Genomic DNA, 19356 nt, shown 5'->3' with positions numbered 1-19356 from the left:
GGCAGAATTGGACGAGGTTGGCTGAGCGACGCCGGGAGGTTGGTAGACGATGCTTCCCAGCCACACCAAAACCCCTGTCTCTCTGCCGAGCGCTGTTGCCAACGCAGTGCCCGAGCCAGAATAGATCTCAAGTATGACGCCATCAAATTTCTTCTTCTCAACAACTTTCATGGTTGTGTAGACATTTTACAGGTATTGCGCAATGGGCAAGATACGATGTAGGTGACATGGAGGCATCCCGGCCTCCTCTCCACGGGTGTGGCGTCGTGTGATGTGGCGCATGCTTCCAGCATCCAGACCCCGCAACACCAGATCCTGCACCTATCTTTAGACACAACGCGCCCTCCGCATACGCTCCGCCTCTAGTTTACCAATAGCACCTGCAGCGGAATCAGACCCTGCATACGGTCCTTCCGAGAGAACCGTGGAAGCCTTTGTCCCTTTCTAGGCCATTCTGAGTCACACGTCCATAAAGAATTTATCATTGTTACGAGGTCTCACCACCTCACGAAGTAACCCAAGTAATGTCTCTGACCAACGCCACGCCGCTCGAAGTCGCCCAGGCGGCAAGACTCGGGTCCCGGAAACTTGCAGTCTTGTCTACCGAGGAGCGCAATGCCGCATTGACAGCTATCTATGCCGCACTAGCAACTGGAAAAGAGGAGGTTCTGGCGGCCAATGCGCAGGATCTGGAAGCTGCGAACAAGGCCGCAGCAGGAGGCACGCTAAGTGCAAGTCTAGTCAAAAGACTGGATCTGGGGAAGCCGGGGAAGTATGAGGATATGCTGCAGGGAATATTGGATGTGAAGGATTTGGAGGACCCAATCAACAAGACTACCGCGAAGACCCTACTAGATGATGACTTGGTATTATCAAGGATAACATGTCCTATTGGCGTGCTTCTCATCATCTTCGAAGCTCGGCCTGAAGTCATCGCCAACATCTCTGCGCTTGCCATCAAGTCCGGAAACGCAGCTATCCTCAAAGGCGGTCGTGAGTCCAGCAACAGCTTCGCGGCCATTGCATCCATCATCTCCAAGGCTCTTTCATCAACAGCAGTTCCATCAGACTGTCTCCAACTAGTCCAAACGCACGATGTCATTGCCGACCTGCTAAAGCAAGATACCTACATCGATCTATGCATACCCCGTGGAGGCAACAAACTAGTTCGCTACGTAAAAGATACCACCACCATCCCCGTTCTCGGCCACGCAGACGGAATATGTTCAACCTACCTCTGCGCTGACTACTCTGCCGAGAAAGCCACCAAGATCATCTTGGACGCAAAGGCAAGTTATCCAGCTGGCTGCAACGCCCTGGAACAGCTTCTTGTCGAAGAAGCAGCCCTTAGCTCCACCCTGCCCACAGTTGCGGAAGCTCTGCTGCAAAAGGGAGTATCACTTCGCTGCGATCCCACCTCCCTGCTCGCGCTTAAGGGCAAGTTAGACCCACACTCCGCGACGCTACTTCAGGAAGCTGGGCCAGAAGACTACGACACAGAGTTCCTAGACTACATCCTCGCCATTAAAACAGTGACCAACGTCGACGAAGCCATCAACCACATCAACGCACACGGCTCTCACCACACAGATGCTATCCTGACTACCTCAGAAGCCACGGCAAAGACCTTCCTCGCAGCCGTCGACTCATCCTCCGTCTACTGGAACACCAGCACACGCATGGCCGATGGACAGCGATACGGCTTCGGTACTGAAGTCGGCATCTCGACGAACAAAATCCATTCCAGAGGACCCGTAGGACTAGAGGGCTTAACGATTTACAAATGGGTCATCGTTGGTGACGCACAAGTTAGCGCAGACTATGGCGCTGGAGGCAAGCAGTGGAAGCATCAACGACTACCTATAGGTGACGAAGAAAGCATAGCGAAGAACGACGAGGAGAGGGAGGTGTTGAGGAAGTTCAGAGCGAGTAAGGCTTAGTCTGTATATAGTCGGTTAAAGAGAAGGATACTTCCTAACCTACTACACACCCACTAAATCAATTCTCGCAACAGCGTCTTCACATGCAAGTCCTCCAAGTAAACATTCAAAGAAGCCACGTTACCATTAACCCTTCCAACTCGGTCTCTGTCTCTTGTCGCATAACCGCATTTTCCCCCATCTCGCCCTACCTACCCCACGGTACAATGCGGTGTACACACCCCAATCACCTGCAAGATCCTGCATAGTGCATACCATACCCTCAACATGTCCTTCCATCTCCGTAGTACACCCGTCAATCGAACAGTTGTACGCGTCCCCCCAAGAGCACAGTAGCACGCCGTGTAACAAACCAGATTAGACTCATTAGAGTAGCTGGTAACAGTTGGCAACATACACAATCGGCCCGTTATACAATGGGTGGGGGGGTGTACCCGCTGTGGTGTGATTGCCACGACTCGAGAACAAGTCTAACAAAATGAGGATGCGACAAAGAGTGTGCCCGCAGTTATTATGGCTAGTCATGTACCATACAGCGAAACGTGTACTTGCGATCGATCGATCGGGGTGAATTCTTACCTGAGGGTACTGGGGGCTACATCCTCATGCTCATGAAATGGTTGTATCAGGGAAAGAATCAAAGCAATGATATGTCAAGGTAACACGTGTAAATGTGCAAGTCTAAAAGTATATCTTTGCCTTAGATCTATACAAGATGTGAAGCGATGCAACTATCTACCTAGAGTCCGCACAAATGCGCCAACTCCATGTCTTCCCATCCCTCATAACATAACGTGGTATCCCATAAACATTCTCGAAACTGCACATGCTAAACATCTGATATGTATGCGCTTACTCAACACCCTTGTTCCTCAGAGCGAGGGGAGTCTGAGAGAAGATCTGGGCACCGTCCTTGAGGCGGCGCTCCTCGTTCTTGCGGCCGTTGACAAAGTCGGGGTGGTTGAGGGTAAGCTCAACAGCACCGTTGACGACGTGGTCGACGGCTTCTACACCCAACATGAACGAGTGGTCCTGGTTACCGACCTCGTAGCGCCATGAGCCGAAGCGGCCACGCGACAGAATGTCCTTTTGTTGGAGCGCAGGGAGCAGCTTGGTGAGAACACCCTCACGCTCGAGCGAGGGGGTAGGGTATCCGTGATCGAAGCGGCGGTGGTAGGTGGAGACGATCTCGTCGTCGGACTTGATCATCTCGGTGTTGATGAGACCCTGAATGCAGTCCTTGAGCATGTTCTTCTCGTCAACGGGCTTCATGCTAGACTCGGAGACCTCCAACATGATAGACCAGTATGGACCCTCTTTGGGCTCGGTGGAACTGGGCTTGGAGCCATCGGCGAGCTGCTGGGTGGCGAGCTTGACGTCCTTTTGCGGCTGGTTGTATGGCGAGTAGTTGGAGAAGATGGTGGCGCGGTAGAATGGACAGTCATCCTCGGGGAAGTAGAGCCAGCACTTGTCACCAATGCGCTCTGGTCGCTCGCCACGGAGACCAACACCAATGACGTGGGTGGTTGAGTAGAAGAGACCCTTGCTGAGGTCGATGAGCTCCTTGTCGCCCATGGACTCAACCAGGGCATCGACAGCCATGGTGTTGACCAACTTCTTGTAGTTGACGACTGTGCCGTCGTTCAGGTGTACCTTGTGGCCGTCGGCGTCAACCTTGGTGACCTTGCCGTGGTCACCGTATCTTGTCTTGGAGTCTGGCAGTGTCTTGGCGACAGCCTTCCAGATACCACCGGTACCGTCTCGTGCGGGGAAGCGGAAGGTTGCGTTGGGACCCCAGTTTCCTGCGGTCTTGTTGTGAATGATGTTGTTGATGACACCCTTGACGTTGGGGGCAGCGACACGCTCTCCGAGCCATTGGCACTGCATCTTGGTGGTAGGCACAGCCCAGACCTTGAAGTTGTATGGCCTCATGAAGAGGTCAGCAATGCCGACACCCATCTGGCGCATGATCCACTCGTCAAAGTCCTTGGGCTTGGTGTTTGCCACGCGAGCCTCAAGTGCGGCGTCAATCAAGCCGTCGACGCACTTGGCCTGGTCGTCCTTGTCCAGCATGGACAGGTTGTTCTGAAATGGGTAGGGGACCCATTGGCGCTTGCAGCGGACGTACGACACACGCTCGTGGGTGAACCAGTCGTCGTCGTTGGGAAGGGCCTCGTCGATGCAGTCGTCGAAGTACTTGTAGTGGGAGAAGATGACATGGCCGCCGACGTCGTAGAGCTGGGGCGATGTTAGACCACGACAGTCAATTAGCGGTTGGGATACTCACGAAGCCCTCTGGAGTCGTGTCGGTCGAAGCCAGACCACCAGGTGTCTCATTCGAGTCGACAATCAGCCATGAGGGGCCGTCCTGCGACTGTTAGCATTTGCCCCGCCACGTGCACGAGATGCTGAGGCATACAATCTGGTGGAGGCGCTTTGCAGCTCCGAGACCAGTCGGACCAGCGCCGATAACGAGCACATCGACAGAGCTGTGGCATTGTCAGCTCGTGCTCCGAAGCATGTAGTGGTGGGTGGGCGGTGAGCATACATTTCTTCCTTGGCGGATCCCATCTTGCCTTGTAGTATTTCCTGAAAACTCGGAACTCGCTTCAAAGTCTGGCGGGCGTAGTTCAGCATGTACTCGGTGCGCGAGCAGTACAGCAGTAGTTATAGAGGAATGTGGAGCAGAAGCCAGACACTTGGGGCGTGGTGGAGGGAATATAGCTGGTGATAAACTAAGCACGCCAAGGGCGATACTGCTTTAAGCGGGTCCAGGGTACAGCCAGCTGGAGGGGCCAGCCGCCGAAGGACTCGGCTGGGGGCGAGCTTGGAGGCTCGTACAGGCCGCGGCCAGAAAAGGGGCAGGCCGCCATGGGGACCGTCGATCTGGCAGAACATGGCTGCTCGTGGGCGCCTTCATTGGCCATTGTCTTTTGCGTATCACGACAGCCTCCCTATTTCACATCCCATATGTGCAACATGTTCATGTCTTTGAGGGCCGACGTCGTTGGCGCGGGTGGAGCCTCCACTTTGGCTTGTTGCAGCACCACGGTGAAGCTTGACCGACTCTATCTGTGGGGGACTACAGCCTCAGATCCACGACGCATCGACTTGGTGTCGTGCTAGTGCGACCATGCAATCAACCCTTGTGTGCGAAGCACTTTGTACGGGAACGACATCAGCATGCATTACCCCTATTGTGCGCCTCATCCTGCTGCTCCAGCGATGCGGCACGTCTCCTGCAATGTAAACAATTTGCGGCGTGGGAGCTGTACGAGGGCTTTGATGTGCATGCAGATGTCACCGTGGGACCGGTGTCTTCGGCCGCTCTCGTGCAGGCAAAGCAGTACGCGTACGCTCCTACACAAGCAATTGCTAAAAGGCGGCTCAAAATTTCGGCGCCATGGCTGGGGGAGGCTCGCAGTTACGTTCGATTGCGCGTCCATCGAGGGCTCCACAGCAGATCAGTTTCACCTCATCGAGCATTGCAAAATCCCGCGCGGCTCCTGGCAAATCTTCATCTTGCCTCATATCAGCTCTAGTACATAGTTGGCCGTTGCCCAGTTATAGCACGCCTAAACCAGAACCCCCCCTGTGTGCCGGCTCTAGAAGGTCGTCTGGCTGATTTCCGCTCCGCCCCTCCCTCCCCTAGCGCATCGAGGTATTATTACCGTCACATTTACAAGTGCTCTCAACACTTCTGTCGCTCTTTATCTCCTCATTGCCTCTTGCTTCGAGTGCACCGAGTCACAAACCGAGTTCGTGTTGCTTGTGCCACGCTTGTCCCTGACGCGCAAGACATAATCAGTCAGCAGCGCTAGCCCACTGCTACTGCAACCACGCCTTCTCCATCGCCGCACCTCCTTTGACCTTGGACAGCGACATTTCACTGAGCCAGCACCTTTACCGTCCCTCGTTAGCCACTACTCGCAACCATGTCGGACGAGAAGATGAGATCCTCTGTCGAGGCGTCGCGCGACACCGCTCTGCCTGTGCTCCCGACTGTCAACCCAGAGGCGCAGAAGTCAGCCCCCGAGGCGCCATCTTTCCATCCTGCGGTATACATTGCGTATGTCAGCTCAATCCTACCACCGACGACATGCAACTAACAAGCACGCAGAACATGGATCACTCTCAGTTCCAGCACAATCGTCTTCAACAAGTACATCTTAGATACAGCCAAGTTCCGTACGTGTATTCTACTCTGCCGCAACAAGACCAAGGCCTCCTAACACCAACACCAGACTACCCCATCTTCCTTACAACATGGCATTTGGTTTTTGCGACCGTCATGACCCAGATCCTTGCCCGCTTCACCACCGTCCTTGACTCGAGGAAAAAGGTGCCCATGACCGGACGCGTATATCTGCGAGCCATCGTTCCCATCGGTATCTTCTTCAGTATGAGCTTGATCTGCGGTAACCAGGCATACCTGTACCTGAGTGTAGCCTTTATCCAAATGCTCAAGGTACGTGCGGATTGAACATGGACAACGTGGCAACTACTGACCTCTGCAGGCTACTATGCCCGTCGCTGTTCTTCTCACCACATGGGGTCTCGGAGTCGCGCCTGTCAACCTGAAGACGCTCGGAAACGTCTCCTTCATCGTTATCGGTGTCGTCATTGCCTCAATGGGAGAGATCCAATTCGTCATGATCGGTTTCCTCTTCCAGTGCGCTGGTATCGTTTTCGAGGCTGTCCGTCTGGTCATGGTTCAGCGCCTTCTTAGCGGTGCCGACTTCAAGATGGACCCGCTTGTCTCCCTCTACTACTACGCCCCTGCTTGCGCTGTCATCAACGGATGCATTTTGCTTTTCACCGAGCTTCCCAAGATGACCATGGCTGATATCGACCGCGTCGGTCTTATGACTCTGTTCGCCAACGCATCTGTTGCTTTCCTGCTCAATGTCTCGGTCGTTTTCCTGGTACGTTTTCTCCTACTCATCCGCCATGCATCTACTTACGCGTTTCTAGATTGGCAAGACCTCGTCGCTCGTCCTTACCCTCTCCGGTGTACTCAAGGACATTCTCCTAGTCTTTGCGTCTATGTTCCTCTTCAAGGACCCCGTCACCCCTCTCCAGGCTTTCGGTTACGCCATCGCGCTTGGCGGTCTCGTCTACTACAAGCTCGGCGGAGAGAAGCTGAAGGAGTACCTTGGTCAGGGTAGCATGAAGTGGCAGGAGTTCGGCCACACCAGGCCCGTTCTCCGCAAGTTGATGGTCTTCGCTGCTGTAGTCATCGGCATGTTCCTCGTTCTTGGCTCTCTCGGACCGCGTTACGCTCCCGACTCGACCAACCAGGTCTACAACGGTATCGGCAAGCTCATTGGCGACAAGGCTGTATAAAGAACTCGGCCGTTCAAGATGAGTCGACGCCATTTTCTAGCTTAGAGCATGCGCACTCGCAGTATGCTCGGCTGTCCTTGTTTTCCCTTCCCCCTTGTCGTTTTATCTTTAGCTTAGAGTGGGTTTGGAGTGTACGGTGACCGGTGTTTATATGCATAGACGAGCAGGAACTTCTCATGCTGACGGATCCTTGTTTGAGACTTTTTTGTGGTTCGGTACGCGACAGTGGTGTCTACCGCATGTCAGGGAGCAATGACAGGGAATGATTAAGTAACACGTTTTCGACACATAGATCTTGCAGGCATTCACAGAAACTGCGAGCGAAAATATATACTTCTAGCTACATAATGGTAATGCTTCCGAGCAGCCTATTCAATTCCTTTGTGCTATGTCGTGATGGTATCTCTGATGGACGTAGCGTTGAAGACTAGCGGGGGTCTCAATTTGGAAACAGGTGTAATTTATTGGGATACGAGCGTGCAGTGATTGATTCACCAACATGCAGCACAATTATCACATGCCATGACCTAAATATTCTGTAGACTAAGCGGCATGCATGCTGGGCCACTTCGCTCCTGCTGGGTGGAGTTTTGGAGTTCTCGCTACGCACGGGCCATACCACGCCAAGCAGCTCTTTCCTGCCAAATTCGAATCGCGAACTTCAGTCTCTCCCTCAGTCGTTACTAACCCACAGCACAACACGCTCAAAATCAGTCAAGATGGGAATCGACCTCGACCGCCACCATGTTCGAGACGGGCACCGCAGTATGTGATCCCCCGTCGAGTCGGCGCAGCAATGCGCTGGCGACAGCTGTCTTTTAGACGCAACATGAAGCCTTCGAGAGAAGAGAGATTGACGAGTATACAGAGGTCCCTAAGTCCACCAACCCCTACGTCAGGCTGTTGGTGCGTCTGTACAAGTTCCTGGCTCGTAAGTACTCCAACGACAAATGCGCACATTTGTGCTAACCGCGGATAGGCCGTACCGACGCCAACTTCAACAAGACCGTTCTGCGACGCCTCATGATGTCGAAGACCAACCGTCCCGTAAGACGACCGATCGCATATAGACGGTAGAATAGTACCACTAACGCATCATAGCCGGTCTCCGTCTCCAAGATCGTTGCCAACGCTGCCAACAAGCACTCCGGCAAGGAGCACGAGGGCAAGACCGTCGTCGTCGTACGTCAAGCGAACCCATAACGAAGAACAATGGCTAACAAACAGTCAGGTCGGTACCGTCACTGACGACAACCGTATGCTCGAGGTCCCCAAGCTCTCCGTTGCGGCTCTCCGCTTCACCGCCTCTGCCCGCGCTCGCATCGAGAAGGCCGGTGGTGAGTGCCTCACCATCGACGAGGTCGCTACCCGTTTCCCCACTGGATCCAACACCCTCCTCCTCCGTGGACCCAAGAACGCCCGTGAGGCCTTCAAGCACTTCGGCTTCGGTCCCCACTCCCACAAGAAGCCTTACGTCGAGAGCAAGGGCCGCAAGTTCGAGCGTGCCCGTGGACGCAGAAGGTCGCGTGGTTTCAAGGTTTAAGCGTGTGCTGGAAGCACTCTGGTTTCTCTGGGTTGGCGTGGTCATGGTCATGGGAATTCACTTATGAGGCGCGCGTCATGACTGGCAAGGGCTCTTCGAAAGCCTGCAAAAAGATACTCAATGCTCAACATGAAATGAAAGCATACAAATGGGCTCTTCCGAGCTCATGGTTAAATCATGAACCACATTTCCACATATTGCTATGGTGAAGGTGCACGTCATCGCCGTTCAACCAATATCACAATTATGCGCAAATATCAAATACAGGACTATTTGCCTGCAACAGGAAATTCTATATATGAATGCTGAACGACGAAGTTTTTCGCGTGCTAATTTTTCTGCGGCTCCCCCACATCCAGCCAACCACAGCGCTAACCACTCTCACCCACGTAATGCCCCAACTAGTCATTGCAACACTTGAATGACTTGACTTCAACACCAACACTAGCAAAATGGCCGACAATCGAAAAGTAGGCGTATTGGGCGGTGGCCAACTGGGTCGCATGCTGATTGAGGCCGCAAATCGGTTGAATATACAAGTCAACGTCCTGGACGTTGCGGGATCACCAGCAAAGCAAATATCATCGCACGACGGCCACATTGAGGGATCTTTCAAGGATGCCGCAGCTGTCAAGAAACTCGCAGAATCATCCGATGTCGTTACTGTCGAGATTGAGCACGTGGACACCCATATGCTAGAAGAGGTATCAGGACAGGTCGTGGTCGAACCCAGCTGGAAAACACTACGGACCATCAAGGACAAGTATGCACAAAAGCAGTACCTGAAAGAGCATGGAGTCGACGTTGCGGACAGCATCGATCTGGAAGGAAAGGGTGTTGCGGGGTTGAAAGAGGTTGGTACGTCGTATGGCTATCCATTCATGCTTAAGAGCAAGACAGAGGCGTATGACGGCAAGGGCAATTTCGTGGTGAAGACGGAGGCGGATGTTGACGCGGCATTCGAGGCGTTAGGAAAGAGACCGTTGTATGCGGAGCGTTGGGCGGACTTCCGGATGGAGCTTGCAGTCATGGTTGTCAAGACGAAGGACGGCGTACTCACTTTCCCAACAGTTGAGACTGTACACGAGGACAGCATCTGCAAGCTCACATACGCACCACCACGTAATGTAGCAGAGGAGACCACACAAAGAGCCCAGGAACTCGCCAAGAAGGCCATCGGTGCTTTCGAAGGCAAGGGTGTCTTTGGTGTCGAGATGTTCCTGCTCAAAGATGACAGCCTACTCATCAACGAGATTGCACCTCGACCGCACAACTCAGGACATTATACCATCGAAGCCTGCCCTATCTCACAATACGATGCGCATCTACGAGCCATCCTCGACCTCCCCATCTCTCAGTCCAGCCTCCGCCTCCGCGAACCCTCAATCATGCTTAACATCCTTGGAGGCAAGACACCGGACTCCCACGTCCAAGTCGCCAAGAAGGCTCTTGAGTCGCCAAACGCATCGATACATCTCTATGGCAAAGGCGATGCACGTCCCGGACGCAAGATGGGTCATATCACCATCACAGCACCCACACTCGCAGCAGCTGAACGCGAGATCCAGCCCCTCGTTGACTTTGTCGACAACCAAAAGGGTAAGACTGTCGAATCTCGTAGTCCAGAAAGCTCCAAGGAAGAGCCACTCGTCGCTGTAATCATGGGCTCAGACTCTGACCTGCCCGTCCTTCGCGCCGGCTTGGAGATCCTCACCAAGCTGCAAATCCCCTTCACAACACGCATCACCAGCGCCCACCGAACACCAGACTGGCTACGCGAGTTCTCCAAGACCGCTTCTCAGACCTCTCTGAAAGTCATCATCGGCGCAGCGGGCGGTGCAGCCCATTTACCCGGTATGTGTGCGTCGTGGACTACACTTCCCGTCATCGGACTTCCTGTCAAGGCGAGCGTGATGGATGGCTGGGACAGTCTTGTTAGCATGACTCAGATGCCGCGTGGTGAGCCTGTTGCAACAGTCGGTATCAACAACTCGACCAACGCTGCGCTGCTCGCTGTTCGCATCCTCGGCGCTGAGGATAAGGTTATTCGCGAGAGGTTGAGGGTCTGGATGGAGGGTAACGAGAAGGAGGTTATGCGTAAGGACAAGACTTTGCTGGAAGATGGCTGGGAGGCTTATCTCAAGGGTATGGGCAAATAGATATGGGTGGGAGTGCATCAAGCATGCAGTATTCTCCCCAACCTGGTTGGGTGGGCTACGTAGGTAGTACAATACCTTTTCCCCTCGCTTGGGAAGGTTTCTTTTCCTTTGCTGGTGCAGTGAATGCGGTATACGCACTATACCATGGAATTTCTTTAATCCTAAACATCATCACTATAATGCTGTACATCGTCATCGGCACTGTTATCGTTGCTCGTTGCGGGCCTTGAAAACGCGCTTCCCCTTCGTCTGCACAAACATGACGGTTCTTTTCCTTCCTTTTTCACTTCCTGTCAGATGAGTTCTACTTTGTCTTGCTTCTCTCACACGAAGCCATGATAGAGCTCTGAACGAATTTTGGACACTTAAGAATGGTCAGTGTCAAGCCGCATGCGTGGTTACTTCATGACCCTTTTCCATCCTCTTCTTTGTTCGATCCCTTCCAATTTCGTGAAGGGGAGAGTCGATAATCGGCCAATCAGATATCGTAAGACGTTAAATGACTCCTTCCTGTCGCCACACTGAGAAGTTACCAAGGTTCAAACGCGCTTGGACCTACCAATCCGTTTGCCTCTACTTTGGACCTACCAATCTGTTTGCCTTTACTTTGAAAATCTCTGTACAAAAGGCGACACCCTACCTTCTACAACTTCTTTACTTTCCACAACCTCCTTGGCTTCTGCAACTTCTTTAGCTTCCACACCCTCTTTCCCTTTTACAACCTCTTCCGCAGTAGCTCGCACCATTGCAACCTTTCTCCCAAATTGAACTCACCTACCCGAGATATCCCATCATGTCGCGGCGATTTGGTAGCCCGACACCGTACGACGACGTTGAGGGACGGCGACGAAAACAGAAGCGCTACATGTCTCGCTCAGACGAAGAGATCAGCGAAGAGATGGACACCGGCGGCTTGAGCTATCGCGCTGGCTGGCCCACGCTTCAACCTCTGCCTCTGGATACTGTGTCAGAAGGTACAAGGACACATATTCCGGATGCGCCAGAACGACTTGAAGAAGTTAAGTCGATTCTCGCAACCCAAGACCTGTTGTTCACTACGGGTATCAGTTACAACTTCACATACCGCATCCCTCGTGATGCTGGTGAAGAAGATGACATGTCCCAGTATCTAACACTTCTGTTTACCGTGGATATGAGTAATCATCGTCACAAAGTCGAGAACACGATCATGCGGATTCGTACCCGATTCCGCGATCACGAATCTACAGCGGCCGTCCATATTGAATGTCTCGATTACCGCGCTCGCAACTCGCTAACCTCTTTCGCCATTCGCCATACAGAAGTAGACGTGCACAACCAATGGGGTGCTACATTGCCGATTGTTCTGTCTTCGTTGGGAAAGCATGAATGGCTTACTGTGGAACTGCTACGTCGTGGTTTGATGGATCAAGATTCCAAAGACTGTCAGCCTACCATCGTCATCACCACACCTACCGCACGCGACTCCAAATGGTCTAAGACTGTAGTGCCTTCGATACTCGCCGGCATCAGCGACACAGCCCCGGGATTCGCCATCGAGATACTGTTTGGCGTAACGATTCTTTTGGGGAGGAAGCAGTACCCTGCCAGCGCTGTGGTGGATAGTACATCCTACGTTAAAAACTTACGCATGGGATTCTCCCTCGGATTATCAAACGACAACCGCGGGTGTAGTACTTTGGGAGATCCGTAACTCTAGATGATGGAACTCGGTGTGGCATCACAAACTGGCACTGCGTGCGGGATGATCGACTTGATAAAGGTATTACTTATTCTCCTTGGACGATGCACAAGCTGACCCTCAAATAGTTGTGTCAAGAACTTCCAACGGGGCTCTGGGAGTCGGAAACAAGACACTAGACGCTGCACCGCAACAGATGCTCTCGCCAGCGACACTGGATCACCATGGTCACCTGGGCACGCTCCAAAAAGTGCTCAAGGAATTGTCTGCTCAAGCTGCTGACGGAGTGGAGGAAGCCAGAACCAAGTTCAAAGAGATGGACGAAGAATACAAGAAGTGTGACAAGTTTGCACGCGGCATCGGCCACGTTTATGCAGGCTCAGGTCGTCGGACTGTCACGGCCAACAAATACGCCACCGATGAGGATACCGGAAAGTCTAAAGAGAAAAAGAAGACCATGCAGGCTACATACCCCTTCCCACTCGACTGGGCGTTGATTCGCTTGGACAGGGTCCATGAGCGCGACGTGATCAACCACCTGCCAGATGTCAAGCTGCCAAGGAACGTCACCTCCAACCTCGTTTCAGGAAAGCGTTGCCACCAATGGACAACCTTCAACGTCAGCAAGGAAGACGTGCGAGTAGCGAAATATGGGCGCACGAGTGGCTGGACGCTCGGCAGCATCAATGCTTGTTTGATTGCCATAAATCCTAAATCGGACGCAGAGATCGCCGGTGTCTATGGCTTCAGTATGGAGACTGTGGGTGCGTGTTTCGGAGTAGCCAACAGCCGTGGAGCAGAAGCTTTCCTTGAGTCCGGTGACCCCGGGAGCATCCTTGTGCATGACGGATCAGGCACTCAACTCGGACTCCTGTTCGGAGTGACCAGCGGCGGACAAGGAATGGCCATGCCACTTGACCTCGTTTTCCAGGACATCAAGAAGATTACTGGAAAAGCTGTCACTGACCCACCTTATGTCGGTAAGCTGAGATTTGCTCCAGATGAAACGACATGAAGCTAACTTTGAGCAGCACCAAAGCTCGTGGGCCTTGCTAAGTACGAGTTGGCGGAATAGTTGTTAGGCGAAGAAGTACAGGCTTATCTACTTCTTGTAGAAGCAATCTGTAGTTTGCGAGCCTTTGGAAGAGGGAATGCGGCGAAAATGGATGCTGAGAGTTGGAACCGCATGTTAGTCTCAGCGTAGGCTAGTCTACACTTTCCTTGATCAATCTCGTCTGTTTGATCCATAAGCGAAAGGGAGTTGGTGTCATCGAACTCTTGATCATACGGAGACACAGGCTGGATACGTTGGTGCCTAGCCATAGGCGTGAGTCTTGCCTTGAGTTTTTATCAGATCCCAATATTCAGTATGATAGGCTTCGGAGCTCTGTCCAATGTGTTCCCTCGAGGCATAGTACCTTCACGTCTCTCCTTCAGGTTTCTCCTCTGCAACATCCTCCTCTTGTGCCTCTTTATCAACGCTCCTCCAGTAACCGACCATCCCGTTCAATGCATTCCCATGCTTCTCAAACTCTCTCAAAGACACCTTTTCCCTGCCTCCTATCCACTTCTTGCCCACCTCGTTGCACTCCTCCAACCGCTCTTTCTTCTCTTTCGTTTGCGCGTACACACTGTAATCATCCAGGATCTCATTGCCGACATACAAGACCGGATCTTTAGATTTGAGGAAGGTTGGTAAGAGAAGAAACCAGTCTACGAAAGGCGAGTAGACGAAAGATTCAGACGTGATGTGAGACTGAAGGTCGGATTCGAGAACTGTGATGGAGAGGTCTGAAAGGAATTCAATGTCGAGAGGTGTGAACGCTGGATCTTGGGCGAAACATCCTATCTTGGTGTCCTTCTTGTCATCTTTGACTGCCTGATGATTAGTTGCTTCGAGCGAATGAAGAAGGTAGAATAATAGCAACGTACGCCGTTCGACTACATCAACAAACAGTACAAGCTGCCATAGACTTCTCCACCGATGCGCCCAGTCCCTGCTGAAACTGCCGATTCCTATGCACACCGCATTCTCGACTCCCCATCCACCATCTCCGCCCCTCTTTTCCAGAATCTCTTTGACTTGCTGGGCAAGCAACGTGTCCTCCCATCGCTCTTGCAAAGTGCGAAAGTCTTCGAGCATTTTCTCAGCCGTCAGACCTTCCACAACCCTAGTAGGCAGAGATCCAGCGTCCACCTCTCCTTTCCCTTTATCGTTGAGCGAAACACTTGCCAATCCATGAGTGATCACAGTCCAACCATCATCACTCTGAATCTCCTTCCTCTTCACACGCCCCTTGCCTTTCTTGCTCATTTCTTCTCTTCACCTCTTCGGGCTCCACTCAAAAATCAGTCTCGGCTGGAAAACAAGGCGCATATTCTCGAACCGAAAGAGCAGCAAAACCCGAAGTGACGTACAAGATACACTGATCGTCACGTCGTTGACTTAAGGTGCGGCTTGCATGGGCGCGTAAAAGGGGTGGCCAAAGTGCTGAGGGCAATGACGGGAAGGATGGAAAAGGACCACCTGGGCGCGTAGAAAATCATCGTGAGAGGACAGGGTCTGGTTTTAGTGGGGAAAGGGAGGCTCGGAACGGGATTTCCGACGCGGAATGGCAAAAAGGAACCTGGCAAGGCCCGCAAACCATTGCAAAAGCCATATGGCAAGTGTGTCTCTTCCAGATGGGTCTGCGATCTGGCCCGCATTTCAACCCGCCCGCTAATGTCTGAATTGTGCATGTAAACCAGGCCTCCTGGTTGCGGCTTACAGATGCAGGCTTCTTTGGTATGGGTATTATCAAGCATGACAACATGCTGCTGACGCTGAGTGAGCGATGCGTGGAACAGGAAATGCTGGCGTCATGAACAGTATTGGATGTGCAGCTTATGTGCACCAAACTATATGGTAGGGAGCTATGTGCGCAAGGAAAGACCGTCGTAGCTGCTAAGCAGTCGGTCCACCACCATCTACCTAGACCAAAAGTACCGCGTACGCTCCAACTGGAGATTGTCGCTTCAGAAACGAGAAGAGACCGGATATCTTTCGCGCCCAACGCCATGCCCGTAGAAAATCATATTAATAAACAAATGACAGAATCGTGGCTTAGACGACCCATGTTATCCATGAGGCAGCTGCAAGCATTGCAGGTACCACTATCGATGCATAGCTATTGAAGACCATGTTGTGTGGTGCTGGCGATGATGTTGTTGCGTATACAACTTGAAAACCAATGTGCTGGCCTGGCGCTGTTGTGTTTTCACAGTTTGTCTGGTTGACCTCCGGTACATCCTCTGGTTCGGCGAAAGTGATGTCGGCGCACTGTTGATCTCTGTTAGCAACTGCAGGATCGCCACTCTGGGACGCTTTTACTTACATTGTAGAGAGCAGCGCCATGTTGCGCAAGCTCAATAATTTGGATTGTCGCATTGTCGCCAACTTGAGGCGTATAGTTGGCAGGTAACGGTACTTGCGGTAGGCAGAACTGGCCAGGATATTGCTGGTTCGAAGGGCCTTGAATTTGAAATACTGGTACCATTGTGTGCGAGTAGTTTAGAGGTTCATTGCCATAGCCCATGTTGATGTAGAACATGGCAAGCGAATGCCCTGGAAACCATCCGGGTTGGATTGAGACGGCGCCGCCCTTCAACGGCCACTTTGTGCGATTTTGCGACATTGGCATACCGCCGCCTATGGATGCTGTCAGCCATCATTTTGTGCGCAAATTGATCAGGTTGAGCAACGTACATGGGTACATCCATTGCATGCCATACGGAAACCCATATGTGCCGGTGTCATTGTGGTAGTTGATTCCGAGCGACCCATCTGGGATAGTTGGGTCTGTGTCGGACATGGTTCCATTAGTGTGGATGTTGTTTCCTCTCCATGGTGGGTAGACGATAACGGTATGTGCAGCGGCGAGCGACCAAGTAGCGGCCACGAAAACAAGCTCGGTAAAACGAAACATTGTGCCTGTACGATTCGGAAAGCAAAGACTCTTGTGAAGCGGGAACCCTTCTCTTTTTCAATGTAGTGACCCGTCAGCTTCAGGGTGTTCGATTTGATGGTAGTCGACGCGGAACGGGCAGCGTGCGGTGGCGGGGGGGCATCAGCCCTTATGAAATACAGGACTTGGCCTCGACCACCTCGTGCGGCCATACCATTGCTAGCGAAAGAGACGCTTCAGGCGAATGAGCAGTGCAAAACGGGTCCGCCAGCATGGCCAGCCTTTGCATGTCAGCCCTCGAAGCATTGAGTAGGCAGCGAATAGGCACGGAGCTAGCATATTGACTCTACAGGGGCCAGCGACCACTGAGCTTCGCGTATGCACGTCTTGTCGGGCGGGAGGGAACGCCTCTAGAGAGGCGGAGCGAATAGTGTCCGGGATGGCCATGCGCATGGCTTTTCTGATTTGCGGAAGCGTGTGATGGCTTTGCAGACCCTCGGCAGTCCGGCCAGGCACCTCTAAGCGCCCAACTACTCCAGAGTCCACATACCCATTTGCAAGCAGCGAGGAAGCTTTCCGGATCGAAGCAAAACCCGGCAACCCGCGCGACTCGGCCGTGATAGTGTGACCACAGCGTGATATAACATCTTGAGCCGCCACAGCTGGGTATCTCTGTTCATGGGAGAAAAGTGCGAAACGCGAGCAGTCGTGGGCGCCGTCAGCTTGCCGCCGTTGGCCCCCAGCGAACGACGATCAACGACCTCGCCGCAATATAATCCCCAGCCGTCATGTATGCGCATGTTTCTATCCTCATATCGCTGCATGACGGCTGCAGCGCGATAGCTGGAGAAGGGTCGTGTGTCGCCGATGCTGATTGGGAGCTTGTTTCTTCGCCCCTGGTCGCTTGGTTGTGTCCGCTGCACCGGGACGAACGAAGCCTTCATATTCGACTAGCTGCTTGAAAACACGCTCATTCTGGGTCCGCATCGTGCCGAGAGTACCAGTACACCATTCGCGCAGTGTGATCCATCATCGGATTCGCTGCTAGTGCCTGTCAGGACGGGGCGAGGCACCGCATTCGTACTTCCCTTGATGGATGTAGAGAAGGAACATCTCTGGGCGCTAGGGTTAGCAGCAAACAAGCATTGCTTTAGCCAAGCGCCATGAGGTTATAGATCGTGTTGGATGCAGGGAGCACTATATTGTCGATCCTGACATCCTGGATGGCGGTTGTACCGGTTGTGCTTGAGGTACGACTATCAAGAATCAAGGTTGGTGTTGTAATCGTTACGGGCGCCTTCCACGAGCACCGAGAGACTGTGGCAGGCTTCCCGGGAATGGGACTTCCTTCCACATCACTCAAGTAATGCTTTCCAACATGATGGTTGTATATGGTATCTTCCTGTCCCCTTTCTGGTTCATCTTGTCACCAACAGTACTGCGTCGATATTCTTCGATGACCGCAGTGTCTATCCAACATCATTACTCAGCTCGGCTTGAACTTTGATCAATACCTAAACACTAGAGCTGCCGATATGATGTCGCTTGACCCCGCACGGAAAAGAAAAGAAGCTCATAACCCGATACAGCTATCTCGTGATAAAGGCAAGGTTCGTGTTATCGAGCGATCAGTAGAAGGATACCCCAGCCGCTCCACGAAGAATCCGCAGGGGCGCAACAGTACCCCTGCTAGCCGTACCTTTACTACACTTCGTCGGGGAAGCATCAAGATCTTCTCCATCTTCCGTAATGGCAAGAGTATGTCACACATACCTATCCTGTACCTCTTGGCTCCTACTAATGGCAGTGCAAGGTTCCACTCCAAGCTCCGGAGAGGCTACATTTGGTAGCACGGGGTCAACGGTGAACAAACAAACCGACGCACTTGCCGATACCGCCAAATCCTACTCTAGTTCTCATCTACAATGTCCTATAGTGCGTGGTGTACCTACGACTTTACCAGCTCTATCCGTAGATCCGGACCCTTCATCCTTACTTCAACTCACAAATGCCGCCGTCTTCGATGGCGAATCAGAACCTATACCAAGAGCTCGCACACCACCTCCTATGCCAATAGCAACAAGTTGGTCGACATCAAGTCTTTCGTGGCAACTCACTTCCAAGCTCTCCAACGCCCTGCTGAACAACGACACGGTGGTACATCGACCCAAGTTGAGCTCCCGGCCAACCGTCAGAACGGATCAGTTCAAGCAGCCGAGCGACGATCAGCAAACTACAACCTCCCCTAGAAGCCCCATGTCCGAGGTTCCTTCTCTTCCATCAAGTGTTCTCAGTCCTGCCAGCAGCGTCGCACCATTGAGTCAGTCGACTGCACCGACTTCACTGGTCTCATCAGGCGCGCCGCTGTCTGCTGAAACATTATATCGAACCCAGAACGGTCGCCATATAACCGACAATTCACCTGCACTCTTTTGCGAGCCCACCTCAGAACACATATCTCCACGGTTTCTTGTCTTCCCGCGTCAAGATGCACCACGACTACGTGAGCCTTCCATTGCCACCATCGAGAATGCAGCAGCGGCAAAAATCTTTTTCGAGTCTCATTTCAACCAACTCCTCGGAACCAAGGTCGCGCCACGATCTATGCGCCGCCGCCAAATGGAGCGCACGCTCTTCACAATGGCCATACCCAACGAGCAGCGTCATTACAAAAAACGAGAATAGTATCTCGCCGAGACACATCATCTCCGCCAAACACGTGTCATGAAGTCAAATACACTAG

General features: G+C 52.6%; 9 protein-coding genes across 9 annotated transcripts; 6 read left to right on the top strand and 3 right to left on the bottom strand.

Annotated features, from left to right (window-relative positions):
• Positions 1-524: 524 nt before the first annotated feature.
• ALTATR162_LOCUS5770 (uncharacterized protein) lies at positions 525-1940 on the top strand (the record flags this gene model as incomplete). The annotated part of the gene is made up of 1 exon (XM_043313390.1): positions 525-1940. One exon carries the CDS (start codon positions 525-527, stop codon positions 1938-1940), a length of 1416 nt encoding a protein of 471 aa, XP_043169325.1.
• Positions 1941-2792: 852 nt separating this feature from the next.
• ALTATR162_LOCUS5769 (uncharacterized protein) lies at positions 2793-4511 on the bottom strand (the record flags this gene model as incomplete). The annotated part of the gene is made up of 4 exons (XM_043313389.1): positions 2793-4178; positions 4228-4308; positions 4360-4429; positions 4489-4511. The coding sequence occupies 4 exons, from the start codon at positions 4509-4511 to the stop codon at positions 2793-2795; spliced, it is 1560 nt and encodes a 519-aa protein (XP_043169324.1).
• A 1364-nt stretch (positions 4512-5875) lies between these two features.
• ALTATR162_LOCUS5768 (uncharacterized protein) lies at positions 5876-7286 on the top strand (the record flags this gene model as incomplete). The annotated part of the gene is made up of 5 exons (XM_043313388.1): positions 5876-6009; positions 6061-6128; positions 6185-6408; positions 6458-6865; positions 6915-7286. The coding sequence occupies 5 exons, from the start codon at positions 5876-5878 to the stop codon at positions 7284-7286; spliced, it is 1206 nt and encodes a 401-aa protein (XP_043169323.1).
• A 744-nt stretch (positions 7287-8030) lies between these two features.
• ALTATR162_LOCUS5767 (uncharacterized protein) lies at positions 8031-8829 on the top strand (the record flags this gene model as incomplete). The annotated part of the gene is made up of 5 exons (XM_043313387.1): positions 8031-8051; positions 8109-8217; positions 8266-8333; positions 8388-8468; positions 8518-8829. 5 exons carry the CDS (start codon positions 8031-8033, stop codon positions 8827-8829), a joined length of 591 nt encoding a protein of 196 aa, XP_043169322.1.
• Positions 8830-9281: 452 nt separating this feature from the next.
• Positions 9282-10988, top strand: ALTATR162_LOCUS5766 (uncharacterized protein; the record flags this gene model as incomplete). The annotated part of the gene is made up of 1 exon (XM_043313386.1): positions 9282-10988. The coding sequence occupies one exon, from the start codon at positions 9282-9284 to the stop codon at positions 10986-10988; it is 1707 nt and encodes a 568-aa protein (XP_043169321.1).
• Positions 10989-11781: 793 nt separating this feature from the next.
• On the top strand, positions 11782-13744 carry ALTATR162_LOCUS5765 (uncharacterized protein; the record flags this gene model as incomplete). The annotated part of the gene is made up of 3 exons (XM_043313385.1): positions 11782-12661; positions 12798-13649; positions 13701-13744. 3 exons carry the CDS (start codon positions 11782-11784, stop codon positions 13742-13744), a joined length of 1776 nt encoding a protein of 591 aa, XP_043169320.1.
• Positions 13745-14089: 345 nt separating this feature from the next.
• On the bottom strand, positions 14090-14983 carry ALTATR162_LOCUS5764 (uncharacterized protein; the record flags this gene model as incomplete). Its single annotated transcript, XM_043313384.1, has 2 exons — positions 14090-14544; positions 14602-14983. 2 exons carry the CDS (start codon positions 14981-14983, stop codon positions 14090-14092), a joined length of 837 nt encoding a protein of 278 aa, XP_043169319.1.
• A 789-nt stretch (positions 14984-15772) lies between these two features.
• On the bottom strand, positions 15773-16634 carry ALTATR162_LOCUS5763 (uncharacterized protein; the record flags this gene model as incomplete). Its single annotated transcript, XM_043313383.1, has 3 exons — positions 15773-15988; positions 16044-16357; positions 16415-16634. 3 exons carry the CDS (start codon positions 16632-16634, stop codon positions 15773-15775), a joined length of 750 nt encoding a protein of 249 aa, XP_043169318.1.
• Positions 16635-18148: 1514 nt separating this feature from the next.
• Positions 18149-19298, top strand: ALTATR162_LOCUS5762 (uncharacterized protein; the record flags this gene model as incomplete). The annotated part of the gene is made up of 2 exons (XM_043313382.1): positions 18149-18371; positions 18427-19298. The coding sequence occupies 2 exons, from the start codon at positions 18149-18151 to the stop codon at positions 19296-19298; spliced, it is 1095 nt and encodes a 364-aa protein (XP_043169317.1).
• Between the last annotated feature and the right edge of the window lie 58 nt (positions 19299-19356).

This window comes from Alternaria atra (assembly GCF_907166805.1).
Source record: "Alternaria atra isolate CS162 genome assembly, contig: 25, whole genome shotgun sequence".
Taxonomy (NCBI): domain Eukaryota; kingdom Fungi; phylum Ascomycota; class Dothideomycetes; order Pleosporales; family Pleosporaceae; genus Alternaria; species Alternaria atra.
This window is presented reverse-complemented; position numbering and strand designations above follow the sequence as displayed.